This window comes from Capricornis sumatraensis, chromosome 17 (genome assembly GCF_032405125.1).
Source record: "Capricornis sumatraensis isolate serow.1 chromosome 17, serow.2, whole genome shotgun sequence".
In the NCBI taxonomy this organism is placed as follows: domain Eukaryota; kingdom Metazoa; phylum Chordata; class Mammalia; order Artiodactyla; family Bovidae; genus Capricornis; species Capricornis sumatraensis.
This window is the reverse complement of record NC_091085.1, coordinates 25,649,899-25,666,415: the sequence shown is the minus strand read 5'-3', so window position 1 is coordinate 25,666,415 and position 16,517 is coordinate 25,649,899. Positions and strand designations below refer to the sequence as shown.

The 16,517-nt window shown below is 39.9% G+C and overlaps 1 protein-coding gene across 1 annotated transcript; it reads right to left on the bottom strand.

The window, feature by feature from the left end:
• Positions 1-1,255: 1,255 nt before the first annotated feature.
• Positions 1,256-12,081, bottom strand: MGARP (mitochondria localized glutamic acid rich protein). The gene is made up of 4 exons (XM_068990277.1): positions 11,977-12,081; positions 8,033-8,136; positions 3,122-3,215; positions 1,256-1,698 (listed from the first exon to the last, which is right to left on the bottom strand). Exons 1-4 carry the CDS (start codon positions 12,056-12,058, stop codon positions 1,256-1,258), a joined length of 723 nt encoding a protein of 240 aa, XP_068846378.1. The 5' UTR covers positions 12,059-12,081.
• Positions 12,082-16,517: the final 4,436 nt, after the last annotated feature.

Here is a 16,517-nt window from a genome sequence, read left to right as displayed (position 1 = left end):
CAGTCATGCTTCAGATCCTTTCAGTCTTCTCATCTGGAATATTTTTCTGCTGCTCTCTACCTTCCCATGTTCTCATGACAAGGTTTTTACTCACAAGACAGCTTCTCAATAAGGTCTTCTCTGGCTGCACTGCCTAAATCGACAACTCCCACCCCTAAACCAACATGTAGGATTCCTTTTCTTTCATTACTTTTTTCCAAATACTTATCAGTATCTAACAGACTATATTTATCTTGTTTATTATTTATCTGTTTAGAGTTTTCTTATTTATCTTGCTTACTATTTATTATCTGTTGACCTGGGTTTGATCCCTGGGCTGGGACGATTCCCTGGAGGAGGGCATGGCAACCCACTCCAGTATTTTTGCCTAGAGAATCCCCAAGGACAGAGGAGCCTGGTGGGCTACAATCCATGGGGTCACAAAGAGAGGAACATGACTGAGCGAATAAGCACAGCACAGAGTATTTATTAATATATACATACCCTAGAACATGAGCTGGGAAGGGCAGGAATTTTTGCTTTTTTAAAAAATCTCAGCACTTAAACAGTGCCTGGTAAATTATACATGCTCAGTTAATACTTGCTGAATATGGGAATGAATGAATGATCCCTAGCACGAAGTGTAAGTCCTCAATAAACACTGCTCAAAGAGAACTAAGCTAATACGGAAAATATCGGCACAGTCCCCATGTAACATAGATGGGAGAAAGGATATACATATTGCCATACACAGAGTTTTCCATAGATTATGTTTTCTTTGATAACACTGCAATGTTCATGTGATGTTATATGTGTGCACGTTAATGTATACTATTCATACATATAGATGTGAGTGAATAATAATAGAAGCACTAAAGATTTTCCAAATTTATTTAGAGTTCAAATTAAACCTCAAGAACCTAGATTTACATACATTAAAGAAAGGTAAAGTTAGAGCAAAATTAATGTGAATGCAGGTTATAAAGATAGCTCAATCTCTGTCACATAAAATTTAAATTCACAGATGAAATTCTTTAAGCTCTTTACTGCCATGTCATACTCTGATCCCAGAGAGCAGAAAACTATTCAGACATGTAAAATCTCAAATTTCTCCATTCTGAAATCGATCAGCAGATAACAAAAACAAAAATCCTCAAGGCACAATACCATTTTCCAGAAAAGAAGCTTTTTTTTTTAATCTAGGGTTACTAAAACTACAAAAACACCTATCAGCCCCTCTAAGGCGTTTTTGGCTGAGGTGTCAATCAGCATGAGATTAGCCTTGGGCTGAGGTGGCTTCAGAACCTGCACAGGCTTCTTCCTGTAAATCCTCCCCTGCAGAGGATTCTGACTCAACTGGAGAATTTTCTTCCAGTTCAGCACATTCACCACGGCTTTCGTTCTCTGATGTACCTTCATCACTACCCACGGCAGCAGCTTCCTCCGGAGCTGCGCTCGTGACCTCCGAGGTCGTTTCAGTGCTGACCTCTGCTGTCTCCACTGTCGCGGCTTCTGTCATCTCCGACCTAGGTTCCGCACCGACCGCCACGCTCTCCGCAGGGGCAGCCTCGGCGTCATCTGGACAGGGGGGCGCCTCTTTTACGACCACAGCTGGAGCATCGGGAATCTCTTCAGTAAGCACCAGAGAAGTTTCCGTTGATGATACTTCAGGGGCTTCTAAACTGGCTTCCTCAGCACCCACAAGGTTCTCTTTTTCACCTTTAAAATTCAGTCCATTAAAAAAAGTGTTAAAGAGCACGGGAATACAGTGGACACTCTACAGTCATCTTAAAAGCTGAGTCAGGGAATTCCCTGGCAGCCCAAAGGTTAGGGCTCTGTACTTCCACTACCAAGGGTGTGGGTTCTGTCCCTGGTCAGGGAAGTAAGGTACTGCATGTGCTGCCTTGCCGCCAAAAAAAATTTTTTTTAATAAATATATAAAAATTAAAAACTGAGACAAATCAATAAGTACCAATATGAAATGGTCTTCAAGGTAGTCTGTTAAGTGGAAAAGAGCAGTGTACATGTATGGTACTATTTGTGATAGGACAAAAGGAAGGTAAGATGAAACCTAAATAGTTATATTTGTAAAGACTCTCCAGGAGGACACAAAGAAATTGGTGTTACTGGTTGCCTCTGGAGAGGAAAAATGGGGAGTCTGCTATTTTGCACACCGTTTGGAAACTCTCGAACTTTAAAAAATAATAATTTACATGTATTATTTATTCAAATACAGGTCATGAAAATAAACAGGCCATGAGTCATGTGCAATAGCATGGGAAAATAACCAACTTACTGATGACTTTGAAGAGTCACTAATCCTCCCTCAACCTCAGTTTTTGTCTCCTGTAAAATGGGTATATTAATAATATCTACCTAACAAAGTTATTGGGAGGATTGACTAAAATAATATATGTGAAAACGGTTAAAACCAAGGAAATGCTATGGAAATTCTGTATTTTTGTATTATTATAGTCAACCATCTCATGATTATATTCAATATGTTTATTAATGATATTCTCCTTTTGTTCTCATGACAAAAAGGTTAACACTGGTGCATAAGAAGCTATTTTCCTTGTCCCTTAATAGTGATCATAGTATTTGATAATAATGACGTGATAGCTGAAATGGAAGAAAGTATGATATAAAGCAAGCACTTTAAGGCAAAAAGTATACATTAGGGTGAAAATATGAAGTTTCTCTTCTTACTAATTGCTATTTTATCAATCATCTGAACTGAGGGACTCAGTAGAGATGACTGACTCTATTAATGTCACTGCACACAGATGGTCTTAGCCAAAATTGAAACAAAATGAGTTTCATAACTTAAAAAAATAACAAGAGAAATGAAAGGTCAAGCTTATAGGCATGAATGGGAACCTGAGTAGGGGAAAAGTAATGTTATCACACAAAGAAGTCAAAGATGCTTGTCAGCAGTTTAAATGTATAATGTTTTCATTTACCAAGCACACACATCCAAAATGTCTTTAGGCTTTGGTTGGACTTTTCCTTTTTGAACGAACTCCTACCCACAGCCATTCTGGACTAAGTAAAGAAGCCAAAATCAAATAGTGTTCATCACTAGACTATGATGATGAAAATCAGTGCCTCAAGGAAAAAGAAAATAGTGAATTCACTTTACCTTGAGGTGGATGTAACTCCGCTTTGGTTTTTTCTTTCAAATCTGTTACATGATCACTGCGTTTGGCCTTCCCTGATGTGACTCTCTTGTAAGTCTGAAAGTGAATGTGTGCTTAAATTTATTTCTTGAGCAAGAAGGTTCACCATGCCAAGTTTAAAGGTATATACAGTTCAAACAGGAAAAACCAATACACACCATCTATTTTTTTTATTTCCTCTTTGGAAATCTTTGTCATTAAGTAGAATCCTTTCTAAAAATAAAGAGGGATTTCCCTGGTTGTCCAGCGGTTAAGGCTCCACCCTTCCAATGCAGGGGCTGTACATTCTATCCCTGCTGGGGGAGCAAAGAATCCACAAGCCTCACAGCCAAATTAAATTTAAAAAAGAAAAGAAAGAAATGCTGTGAGAGAGGTCAAAGATAACTGAAAACACACAAAGTAGATAAAGACAAAGAAGAAAGTAATAAATTATTCTAGAGTAAAAAATATTCTGATAGGCATTTAAAAATATCCCCTGGCATTCATCTCAGAGAAGCAGAAATTTTTGAGCACACAAAAACGGGAACACACACACATTCATGGTAGCTTTAATTGTAATAGCCAAAAAAATTGGAAGTGGTCCAGAAGTCCTACACAGGCTGGTTGGTTACACAGGCTGAGGCGCGCCCATGACATGGGATCCTGCTCTGCCCTAAAAGGGATGAACTATAGATAAAAGGAGTGAACTATAGGTACAGGAAACCATTTGGATGAATCTCCAGGTAAATCATGCTGAGTGAAAAAAGCCAGTCTCAAAAGGTTACATACCTTCAGACTCCATCTACTTAATGTTATTTGCGGGGTGGGTAACATTTTTGAAATGATAAGAAATATGGAAATAGAGGATAGATTAGTGGTTGCCAGGAAGTAGGAGGAAGGGAGAAGAGAGCAGGAGGGAAGGAAGCACAATTACAAAAGACAACACTGGAGATCCTTGTGATGAAAGAATAGCTTTGTCTCTTGACTGTGGTGGTAAACATATGAATCTACACACGTGATAAAATTGCTTGGGACTAAATACATGCAGTTAGGTGTTCACACACACACACAAACACATGCACAAGTGCACGTAAAGCTCGTGGAATCTGAATAAGGTCTACAGATCGTATCAGTGTCAGTCTCCTGACGGTGATATTGTATTATAGTTAGAAGAGATGTTGGCACAGGGGAAATGAGGTGCAAGGTGTATAAGCTGTCTTGGTATTAGTTATTATAACTGCATATGAAACTCCACTCAATTCTCTCACAATAAGAAGTTTTCAAAAAGTCTTCCAAAATGACAGATTTGTAGAGCCCAGTGAAGATTTCTAGGGTTAGTCATTGAAAGCAGAAATATGACTTACCATAGGTTACTTGCAAAGCAGAATTGGGAATAAAGCTATCTTAACCTTAGATACAATGTACAGGCATCTTTTCATTTCCAATTCAAGCAGTAATCTCTGGCCTGTATTCATATTAGACAATGATATTTTAAAAATGAAAATCTCACTAGTTAGATAATATTGTTTGTATTATCTCAGCTTAAAAAATGTTAGTAAAGATTTCTCTCTTAGTGGTAGGATGATAAATTTTAAAAATTGTATATTTATATGTGGGGCTTCCCAGGTGGCTCAATGGTAAAGAATCTGCCTGCAGCGCAGGAGACATGGGTTTGACTCCTGGGCTGGGAAGATTGTCTGGAAAAGGAAATGGCAACCCACTTTAGTATTCTTGCTCGGAAAATCCCATGAACGGGGGGAGCCTGGAGGGTTGGAAAAAGAGTCTGAGCAACTAAACAACAAAAACAAATGTATATGTAGCATTTTCTAAATGTCTAATAATCATAATCATTAATCTCATTAGAAGTTCTCCTATGCAAGTTACAAACCATTTCTTGGCATGTTAAAATTAAACTATGAAAATGGAAAATGGATAACCTCATGGTGAAAATGATGCAAAAGTGGGCGTTAAGCAACCCTCAGGGTTTGGTGAATTCTGACGTGAACCATCTAGCTTTGAAATATACAGAGCAAACAGGATCAGCAGGAAAGAGAGTCAACGTGTTTGTATAAAAGCAAGGAGTATTTTCCCACTGGGGTGGGAGATCCTGACTAATATGCTGAGTCAGTTCTCAGGACAGTAAAGCTGAACCTGTGCCCAAGTTCACGGCCCTGAAATGGCCATGCCAGCAGCAACATCCCAAGGACGTTAGTCTTATTGTTCAAGGGGCTAAAACACAATTGAGCTGTTAAAGTAGAATCAAAGAGATATAAGAATAACTCACACTCATGTGTGACCTAGAGGACCTAGCTTTTTAAAATCTAACATAATCAAGCAGAGTAGAAGAAAGATCAATTAAAAGAGAGGGTCTCAGAGTTAGACTTTGGAAATAATTGCCAAATGACATTATATATTTATTAAATATGAGCATTTAAAATCTATCACAGCTTTTAAAACCCAGTCTGGCATTTCGTTTTTCAAGATACCCAGACCTTGGACTTCCCTGGTGGGCCAGTGGTTAAGATGCTGCGCTTCCAATGCAGGGAGTGCAGATTCAATCTCTGGTTGAGGAACTAAGATTCCATATGCCACTTGGGTGGCCAGAAGTAAATAAATAATTTTTTTAAAATATAGCTGGACTCTCAAAAAATTGAAGTGACCTGGGCCCTTCTCAGATTTTAAGAGGCTCTCATAGTAGGTTTTACTTGGAAATGAAAAAGTGTTCTTGGCTACAGAACATCTGTAGATTCAATTTGGATTAAATCTAATATAGAATTTATTATTCCATATTAGGATAATATTATTCTAATATGATAGAATAATATTATAAGAATACAGGTTTTTGGAGTGCTTCACATTCTGTATTTCCTCCTGAAAGTAGCCTAAGATTCTTGGGAATTAAGGCTTCCAACATTCAAAATTAAAACTATATAATCTTAGAGGTGGAAAGGGACTTAGAGAGCATTGCCTTGTCCAATTTCCACTCCCACTGTCAGAGAACAAGCCCAGAAAGAGCTCTCACGAGTAGCCAGTTTCTAACCGTCCAGTTTATTCCTGCTTTTGCAAAGAAAGATTTAACGGACTGGAGAGGTTCATGTCTGGCACTAGTAAGCATAATTAGGGATGTGGCGATGTCCAGATGAAATTCAGTCTTCCAGCTTCCCACATAATCACATGACCTAGTTTAATCTGTTTTATCCAGTGGCCTATATCTGACTAGAGTAGCTGTGGGCAGTGAATTCAATATTAAGCAGTGGAAAGATGGTAAAAGCAAAGGAATCTAGGTAAGAGTGAAAGCAGATTAGAGGAGGACAATAATAAAAATGACATCTATGAACTTTATAGATTCTTGAGGCTTTCAAATTCCTGAAGATTAGAATATGCGTTTTGGTTTCATTGTCTTCATAGTCCTACAAACTGCTCCTAATTAAGACTAAAAATTTCTGTAGTGTCAAACCAAAATGTAGTGATTGTGTAGTCTTATGGTTTCTGAAGAATAATACTTATTCTACTTTTATTCATAATAAAGATTCAATTTCAATTTAGAAAGTTTATGACAAAATGAGGAATGATTCAATTTAATAGAATTATTATTATTATTATTTTGGCCACACTGCACAGTTTTTGGGATCTTAGTTCCCTGACCAAGGATCGAACTGTGCCCACAACTCTGAATGTGCTGAGTCCTAACCACTGGACTGCTAGGGAATTCCCTGTTTCAGTTTTTTTTTTTAGCTTCGAAATCATACTATTAAAAGCACTGTTTTATAGTGATTATGGGCAGGGAGTGAATAAGGGAAACCAGGCAGGAAAACATTCTTTTGATGCTATATATATGTGGGTATTTTGAATTTTTTAAAACAACATTGACAAATATTATTTTTTAACAAAAAAATATAAAGCTAATAAAAACTATGGAGACAATAAAAAGATTGTGGGGAAGGAAGGAAGAATGACTACTTGGAGCACAGAGGATTTTTAGGGCAGTGAGACTGTACGCTGCTGAAACGGTGAAGGTGTATGTTTGCATGCGAAGTTGCTTCAGTCGTGTCCGACTCTTTGTGATACTACAGACTGAGCCCACCAGGCTCCTCTGTCCATGGAGATTCTCCAGGCAAGAATACTGGAGTGGGCTGCCATGCTCTGCTCCAGGGCATCTTCCGGACCCAGGGATTGAGTCTGCCTCTCCTGAGACTTCTGCATTGCAAGCAGATTCTTTACCGCTGAGCCACCAGGAAAGGCGGTATGGTGAATACATGTCATTATATCTTTGTCAAGATCCATATAATGTACAACACTAAGAGTGCACTCTCATGTAAATTGCAGACTTCAGGTAATAACAGTGTATCAGTATCGACTCATCAGTTGTAAGAAACTGTAGCTCACTAAGGGGAGGTTGTTGATAAGGAAAAGGGGGTCAGAGGGTTAAGGGGGGAATATGGGAATTCTCTGCACTTCCTGCTTATTTTTCTGTTAACCTAAAACTCGTCTTTAAAATAAAGTCTATGAAGTTTTTTAAAAGTTTCTCTCTCAAAACAGTTCTTGGTGAATGTTATTAATAGTACTTACCTTAAAGAATTGCTGTAATTATTAAATGAATCATGAGTCTGAAATATGGTCTCAAATGTCAGCCATTAGTACTACTCGTATTTATAATAACGTATAGTATTTATAATAACGTATTAGTATTTATATATAACTCGTATTTATAATAACAAGTTTTTTACTGGAAGTAATCCATACTTAGCGGTATTAAGCATTTTATACTTAAATTCCTTTTTCATAATCTTGTATATTCAATTACTCGTAGGTCCTGATCTTGACATTGCTTTGAGTTTTACCACAGGTTGTAAAATATATGAATTCCTGAACCCCAAGGTTATTTAATCACTTACATAATATCCACCAGCACTGACTGTGACACCTACAACCAGATAATAGATCATATTTGATCCAGACGATCCAGGGAATTTGTTAGATGATATCCAGCGAAGAGATGCTACGAAAACAAGTTTAACCACAGTTAGCTCCACCATGGGCAAAACTATTTTAAATGATTACATAAAAAAATTTTTTTTTCCCCTCAGTAAGCATAGACTATATTAACATCAACTGATTTTAGCTTAAAGGAATACAGTATTACAAGGTAGGGCAATAATTCCACTTGACATTTTTCTCAATCTGATTTGATAATTACTTATGAAACCTGTCATCTTGATGCTCAGCATCATGCTTTTCTTAGGAGGAATGCAGGCGTGAGTAAGGAGAAATGACAAAAGCACTAAACAATTTTAACAGTCAAATGAAATACAGGTTAGCAAAAGAAATCCATTTATTATATATACTATACCACAGCATTCAATGGAAAAGGTTATTTTTTAAAATGAATTAAGTAATTTGTGCTTAAAATTTTTGTGTTAAATAAAAATGTATGTGCAAATACAACATGTTTCTATAAATCTATAACACAAATGCAGACATAGAAACTTTAATTCTTCTAATATAAAACCTTTAAAGATGGGCAGATATAAACTTTTTAAAGACAAATGTTGCCAATAAGTTCATATCTAAAATAGAAGGGCAATTTTGTACAAACTAATAGAAATAGATAAGGTACTACGCTACTCTACTTAAATATATTAACTGTGTAGTGCTAGAATTTGTATATACTGTATGCTATGGAGTTGAAATTTTTTATAATAAACTCAAAGCTAGAAGAAGCTTAAAGCTAAAATTCTCTATTTTAAAGATAAACAAGTAGAGACATTTATTACTCATTTGACAAACAGTTGGACAGTAATGTGTTTGGCATTGTTAGAAGAATTAAGAGTATAACTGAAGGGACCTCTCTGGCAGTCCAATGGTTAAGACTCTGCACTTGCAATGCAAAAAGTGTGGGTTCAATCCCTGATTGGGGAACTAGAATCCCACATGCCTTGAGGCACAGCCAAAAATAAATAAATTAATTAAATAATCTTAACAAAAATATGACTGTAAGCACAACACACCAGGTCCCTAGCCTCAAAAAAGAAGGAAAAGATGTAGAGACAAGTTACTGTAGGCAAATAACTGCAACGCAGTATGACAAATGATGTAATAGATGAAATATGAAAGCCGAAGCAACAACAGCGGGAAAATGCAGTGAAAGAACTCAGCCAGCCGGCTCAGTGTAACTGTCACAGTTGAAGAGACATGACCTAGCTTTGAGGGAAAGGAGGAGTTTGTCAGATAAATAAGGGGAGGGAAAATGGCGCTGGAGGCAGAAGGCAGAGCGTGTGCAAAAACATGAGGCCTGTGTGATGAGGAAAATGCAAAGTATTTTGATGTGACCTGACACAGAGAATAAGGGTGTGGGGACCGGGAAGAAGCTCTGATTTGCAGAAGGCAAATCTTAAGACATCTTCACAAACTACAAATCTCTGTAGTAGCAAAACTGGAAAGATTTTGTATATATGTTCTTAGTTTGCATATAAATGATCATTGCTTAGGAAAAAAACATTTTTTTTCCACAGATTTGCCCAGAGAGGCTATGGTAAGAAGTTATGTCTTAGACTTCTAGTGGCGCTTTTGTTGGTTTAAAAATATATCTGTTATTAAATAGGGAATATGTAGTTATCATAGTCAGCAACCAGGCATAAATATCATAAAGGTTTTTTTAACAGGAAGAAATAGAGAAAATTACAAATGTTTAAGTAAAGACAAATACAAAGAAAATTAAGACAAAGATATTCAAATAAGCAGTAAAATGAGAAATAAATATTCAGCAAGCATTAGGTAAATTTTAGCATATTCATAATATGAAACATAAATATTTTAATTTTTGCAGAAGACTATATGAGAAAATATTTACAATATATTAAGTGAAAAGTTACAGGAAAGTAATCTTTATAGGACTATCCCAGATTTGTGGAAGCAATGTACAAAAGAAAAAAATGCAGGGAGAAAAAATGGTGTGGAACACTGTGTACACTAAAATACAAATAAACAGTGGTATTCACTAAGTGATAGGATTTATCAGTGACTTCTATTTTGCCCCTGAGTTTTTCCAGTGATTTACTATAAACCTAATTTATTTACTCATTAAAATTTTACATTTTTTAAGCAAAAACCAGAGAACAAAATTTGATGAGGCACAGTAAAAATTTAATCCTTCAATAAACTGAATCAATTACATTTTTCATCAAAGTTGAAAGAACCAATAAAAAGTTAATGCTCATGACCAAAGCGAAATTTTCAGACAATTAACAACTCTGAAAATACTTCAATCAAAAAATTAGGTGAAAATGAGAAAAAGTACTGGTCCTTTTTTGTAGTACTGCTACAACCAGTATTGCTAACCTATTTAGAATTTTAAAACTGCTTTTCTTTTGCCCCAAGTAATTATCTGAAATATGTGTAGCTACCCAAAAAAATTAAAAGATATATATGCTTGTCCGGGTGTCCGGTGAGGGCTGCGGTGAGATAACGCGAAAGGCCATGGTCAGGAGGCTCGTCTATCTCCCCCGTTATCTTCAGAAATTTCAAATGAATGGTTTCCTCTTATTGCACCAGCGGAAAACCTGCTCTATCTTACTCGGCATAAAGATCAAGGAAAACGAAGTCTCCTTATTTCTGTTAATGGAAGCAATTTCTTCCCAGGAGCATTTTAAGAGGAAAAATAATGCTAGTTAGGCAGACCTTGCTCCCCTCCCACTACCACTAATCACCACCACAGGCTTAATCAAAGTGAGGGGAGGATGTGTGGAAATGGGCCATGGAATTTTCCGCCGGAGTCTTTCTCTTTCCCCTCTCCCCGACTCCTAAGCACGATCTATGCTTAGGAGAGAGGCAAAGTGAAGGGAGAACCAAGAATTTCCCATGAGGTTGTCTAAGAGCCGGCGCCCCAATCAGGGATAGAAAGGACAGGGGAGACGTATGGGGATTAGGAATGAGCCGGCCGGGGCAGAAGTTCTCCGGTGGCGCGGACCTGGATCCAGGGTCGCCGGCTGCCGGGGAAAGATGCTCTCAGTGCTCACACTTAAGCATCTGCGATGTCCCAGGCCCTATGCTAGGCGCTTTCGTACGTGTCAAGTTTTATTTAAGAAGTCGCACTGCCATTTCACTTCTAGGAAATATGTCCCTTTCCCCATGTTCTAGAAAATCTACGGGTGACAGATCCAGGGGCGCCGCAGTCGAACAGCTGGTGAGCTCCAGTTTTCTGTGCAGCCCCCAAAGAAGGTGCGACGAAGCCGCTTCCTCAGCGGGGATGCCACGGCCCGCGCGGGCCGAGTCCTGGCCAAGTCTGGAGTTTATTTCTCAAGAGCAGTTACCCAATTTCTACTGGACCGACACTGCCTCCCGCAACCCGCCTGGCCCCCAGATCTGTGACCATCTGCCCACCAATACCTCTGCATCCTCGTAAAGATGGAGAACGCCCTGGTCCCTCTGTCAATACCAGTGGGAAGCTATGCCTACGTTAGCCAGGCAGTTTTCTAAGCGCTTCTAACTACGTAATAATTCATTAAAACTCACAACAATTTTTGTCCATTTACCAGTTGAGAAAACTGAAGTTAAATCACTTGCCCAAGATCAAGATTCGAACTCAGGAAATCTAGTCCGGATTCAGAAGCCCGCGCAGGAAAGGTTCCCTACTTCCAAGATATCCAAGAATTTCGGGGAGATTTCCCGGCCATTCTCTCCCATCTCTCGCCCATCAACTTCAGGCTTCTGCTGCCTAGGGATGGATTTGACCCACCAAGGGCAGATGGGTACTGGGGGCGCCCCCGCAATCTGTGCGCGAGGCACCTGTCCTCAGGCTTGGACGCCGGGAGAGGATCCCCGGTCGACACCTGGGACTCACCGTCTTTCCGGAGCGGCGCGGGGCCTGGGGGCGCCCTCAGTGGGAGCGCCAGGGTCTTGGAGACCGCCCGGCGGAGGTACATCGCGCCAGCTGCTAGCAGCGAAGCAGCCTCTCTAGCCCTGAGCCGGCTGCGGGGCTGCGAGCCCCGCCCCAGGGAGGGGCGCCGACCCCTGCCCGCCCCGCCCCGGCGGTCTCTGGGGATGTGCATAGGGGTTGGTCTTCTGCACCATCTTCCCTCAACTCTTATCTCCAGACTCTGTTGCTTTTTCCTGGGCCTGAGAACTCAGCTGACGGCGGCACCTCAGTATCGGGATAGGGAAACGTGAAGTCGCTGTCATCTGCCTGCCCACTGCCTTATCTTCCACTCGGAGTGGACTGGAAATGTTTCGGACCTCTCATCTGGAATAAGACAGACATGACTGATTATGCCCCATGAAATCGGAACCCACTTTATCTCATGTACGCCACAAGCATTCCTAGGAGTGGAAAGGGTAGCTGCAAGCTCCCAGAAGACGAATCAAAGAGAGACAGCCTCAGCATTCCACTGGTGCTCTGGGTGATGTTCAGAATCCTACGAAAATTCCCAGGTAATGGCTGACTCTCTAGGCAATTCACTATTACAATTTTAAAATGTAATCTCCAAAACTGCTGCATATTCCTCTATGGGATGTGAAACTGCTGCTGCTGCTAAGTCGCTTCAGTCGTGTTCGACTCTGTGCGACCCCATGGACAGCAGCCGGCCAGGCTTCTCTGTCCACGGGATTCTCCAGGCAAGAATACTGGAGTGAGTTGCCATTTCCTTCTCTGGGATGTGAAACTAGTATTTCCAAATCAATTAAAAACACTAATTAGGCTTTTCCTCCAAATTTCAATTACTTTCCTCATCATATCTTCAAGAATCTGTCATAGTTTGAATACGGAAACTAGTAATTTATGCTTATAACATTTCTTAAATGATTAATCTTTGGGACTTCCCTGAAATGATCAACCTTTGAAAGGGACCATTTCCTACTGTAATAACCCCTTATGCATGTTTGGCATTTGACAGTTTAGAAAGCATTTTCACATAATTTTCTCTTTTAATTTTCATTTCACCCCTCTGAGGAAGGTGGCAATTATTCCATTTAGCAAACAATGGCGGTGACTTTTTTTTTTAAGGACATGAACATGGTCCTTCTAGTTTCAAGTTCTCTGGGCATATTACAGGCAAAATATTTGCTCATTCACTATGCAAATAACTAAACATTCCTCAGAGGTTCTAGTTTTAACCCAATTCTAATATTTAATATACTCTCATTTAACGAGTACAAGTCAATGATCAGAACTGGTTTTTTTATTTTTTGATGGTCAGAATAATGAGCTATTCCTAGCGACTAAATCTTAAGAGCAATTAGGCAAGCTGTTAATGAGAGGTCAAATTTAGACTTCCAAGCCTGGAAGATGGGGCTAGGCCCAGACCATCTACCAAGAAGTTAGGTAGTCCTGAAATACAACAAAATGCATATTAGTATACTTGCTACCTTTGGCCAGCATCAAGCACACATCTTAGAATGAACTGCCAGCAGATAGAACAGACTGACAAATAGAATCAAATCAGTGGGGAGAGCTCCCAACCATTTCCAATTTGGTGCTGCTGGATTAAAAAAAAAAAAAACCTGTCTACCACTACAGCTCATTCTTTCTTTGGCCTACTTAGGTCTGAATTTTGAAAGTTTCCAGGGAGAGGAAATAGTCAAAGGCAGTAAATGCATTTAAATAAATTAATCTAGGGAGGAAAAAAAGAATGCCAGGGAATTCCCTGGCAGTCCAGTGGTTAGGACTAGGCTCTTTCACTGCCGGGGGCCTGGGTTCAATCTACGGTCAGGGAACCAAGATATTGCAAGAGGGGTGACACAGTCAAAAAAAGAAAAAGAACTAGTGTATACATTATCCTGGTATTTAGTGTACTGGCAGCTTCCCTAAAACAGGATTCTCTCTGAGTAAACACCTGTAAATGGTAATGGCTCCCAGAACACCGTTCTAGATCTCTCCCTTCGGAATTCCAATGTAGACTCAGGGTCTCAGGATAGACTGAGCTTCTCTGGATCCCCAGGTTCCACAGCAGCCACCTGCGGTCAGTCACTCACACTGCCTATCAGGATCTATCAGAATGCCTACAACATATGTGTTCTAGATGCTGAGGATTGCTTATAATCTATTTCACAAATATTTACCAAGTATCTTATCGCTGGCGTTCCGGGGCGTTCTTCAAGGAACAAGTGATTTCTAGTACTGCTCACAGTTTCAGGTTACAGAGACATACATGGAAGCAATGTTTTCTTCTCAGCAGTGGCTGCCAAGCCTCCCATTAATGGGGGTCAATGATCACAAAGATATCTCTGACCAGATATCAATAATAAATGTAAAAGAAGAGCACTGGTTGGAGCCAAACTGGTTTAAACAATGCAAACCAACTAATTCAAATACAAAAATAACTCACATGTATGTGCTGTGTTTTGCTCAGTCGTGTCTCTTTGCAACCCAATGGACTGTAGCTTGCCAGGCTCCTCTGTCCATGGGAATTCTCCAGGCAAGAATACTGGAGTGGATTTCTATGCTCTCCTCCAGTGTATCTTCCTAACCCAGGGATTGAAACCAGGTGTCCTACATTGCAGGCAGATTCTTTGAACCTCTGAGCCACCAGGGAAGCCCAAGAATACTGGAATGGGTCATCTATCCTGTCTTCAGGGGAACTTCCCCACCCAGGAATTGAACCAGGGTCTCTTGCATTGCAGGAGGATTCTTTACCAGCTGAGCTACTAGGGAAGCCCAACTCACATGTATATCGGGCTTTAAAATTTTTCCCAACATGTTGTCACATCTGTACTTCGTCCTCTACACAAGCCTAAGGAGTAGGCAGAGGAATGTTGATTATCCTTGTATTACACATGAAAAAAATCAAGGTAGTATAACACTGTTAACAGTCTTAGTTTGGGAGTCACATACCTGTTCTAATTTACTGGTCTGAGGAAAATGTGGGTAATTCCTTTACTCATAGGGTTTTGGGAAGTGCAAAAGCACATTAGGTATAAAATGTGCTCAGCTAGTTGGGGGAGGCAGTGCTAGCTTCTGACTTCCAGCCTAAGCTGAAGCTCAAGTTTCCCTTACAATGTTCTGAAGCTGCTCAGTGTGCATATGACAATATTCCACCTTCTCATCATATGGTAAAGTCCAGTGGGGCGTTTACTGTGTCCTCTATGTTGGATGTGGCCATCCTAGCTGAGAGAGGCAAGAACTGTGAGATAAACATACTGTGTCCTCTATGTTGGATGTGGCCATCCTAGCTGAGAGAGGCAAGAACTGTGAGATAAACAGTGCTACTTCTCCAGATCCCTTTTCATCTTAGCTTTAAGCTTGTGCCTCTCGATCAAAGGGGATTTGCTACCTACTCTACTGCTCTTGATGCTGGGAGGGATTGGGGGCAGGAGAAGGGGACGACAGAGGATGAGATGGCTGGATGGCATCACCAACTCGATGGACATGAGTTTGGGTGAACTCCGGGAGTTGGTGATGGACAGGGAGGCCTGGCGTGCTGCGATTCATGGGGTCGCAGAGTCGGACACGACTGAGCGACTGAACTGAACTACTGCTCTTGTAAGATATGTGGCTTTCCATTTTGATGCCAGCCTCTTTTCACATCTTGATGAAATACTTCCCAAGAGAGGACATGCCTCTGGGTTGTCAAATTCATTCTATAGCAAGCTGTTTCTCCAGAACCCCAAGAGAATTTTAACAGTAGGTCTTTGCTACAGATGACTCTGTAAGGCTCAGACAAGTTTCCCAGCTGTTAGTCACATTGTTTATAATGCTGCCCTTGAGCACATCCTTGACAATTTTTCTTGGTCTTGTTGGGAAAACAAGAATCTAGGGTTGGAGTTAAATTGGTTTGTCTAATGATTTCCGCCTAATTGTGATTGTTGACAATATTAATTTCGAAAACATATTTTAAGAATCCTCTACTGACAATATTAATACTTATTCAAGGCTTAAGTTCCATATAATTAAAGGCAATTTTCGAAGACTGACTTCCTAGACTCCATAGAAAGCTAGAAACAGCTTTGTTTTTCTTAATATTAAATCCCTAGGCTATAACTTGTACTTTCAACAGATCAATATGGATATAAGGTAAAACAATTTAGAATATAGGGGGACTTCCCTGATGGTGGACTTCTGTGCTCCCAAAGCAGAGGGTGGGGTTCAATCCCTGGTCAGGGAACTAGATCTCACCTGCTCCAACTAAAGATGCTGCATGCCACAACTAAGACTCCTGTGCAGCCAAATAAGTGCTTTTTAAAAAGTGTCTAGGAAGACAGATTGGCAAGCAATTGAGAAGGTGCTGATAAGCACCCTTTTAATGGCCTAAAATACTTCAATAAAATGGAGAAAGGGTAATCAAGACGGTAATTCTTCTTGGAGGTTCCTCAGCACTCCTCTCATCTATCCACTTTCTCTTCTGCAGTAAAAGAAACATGACATTCCCTACCATTTCCATATTATTTTCC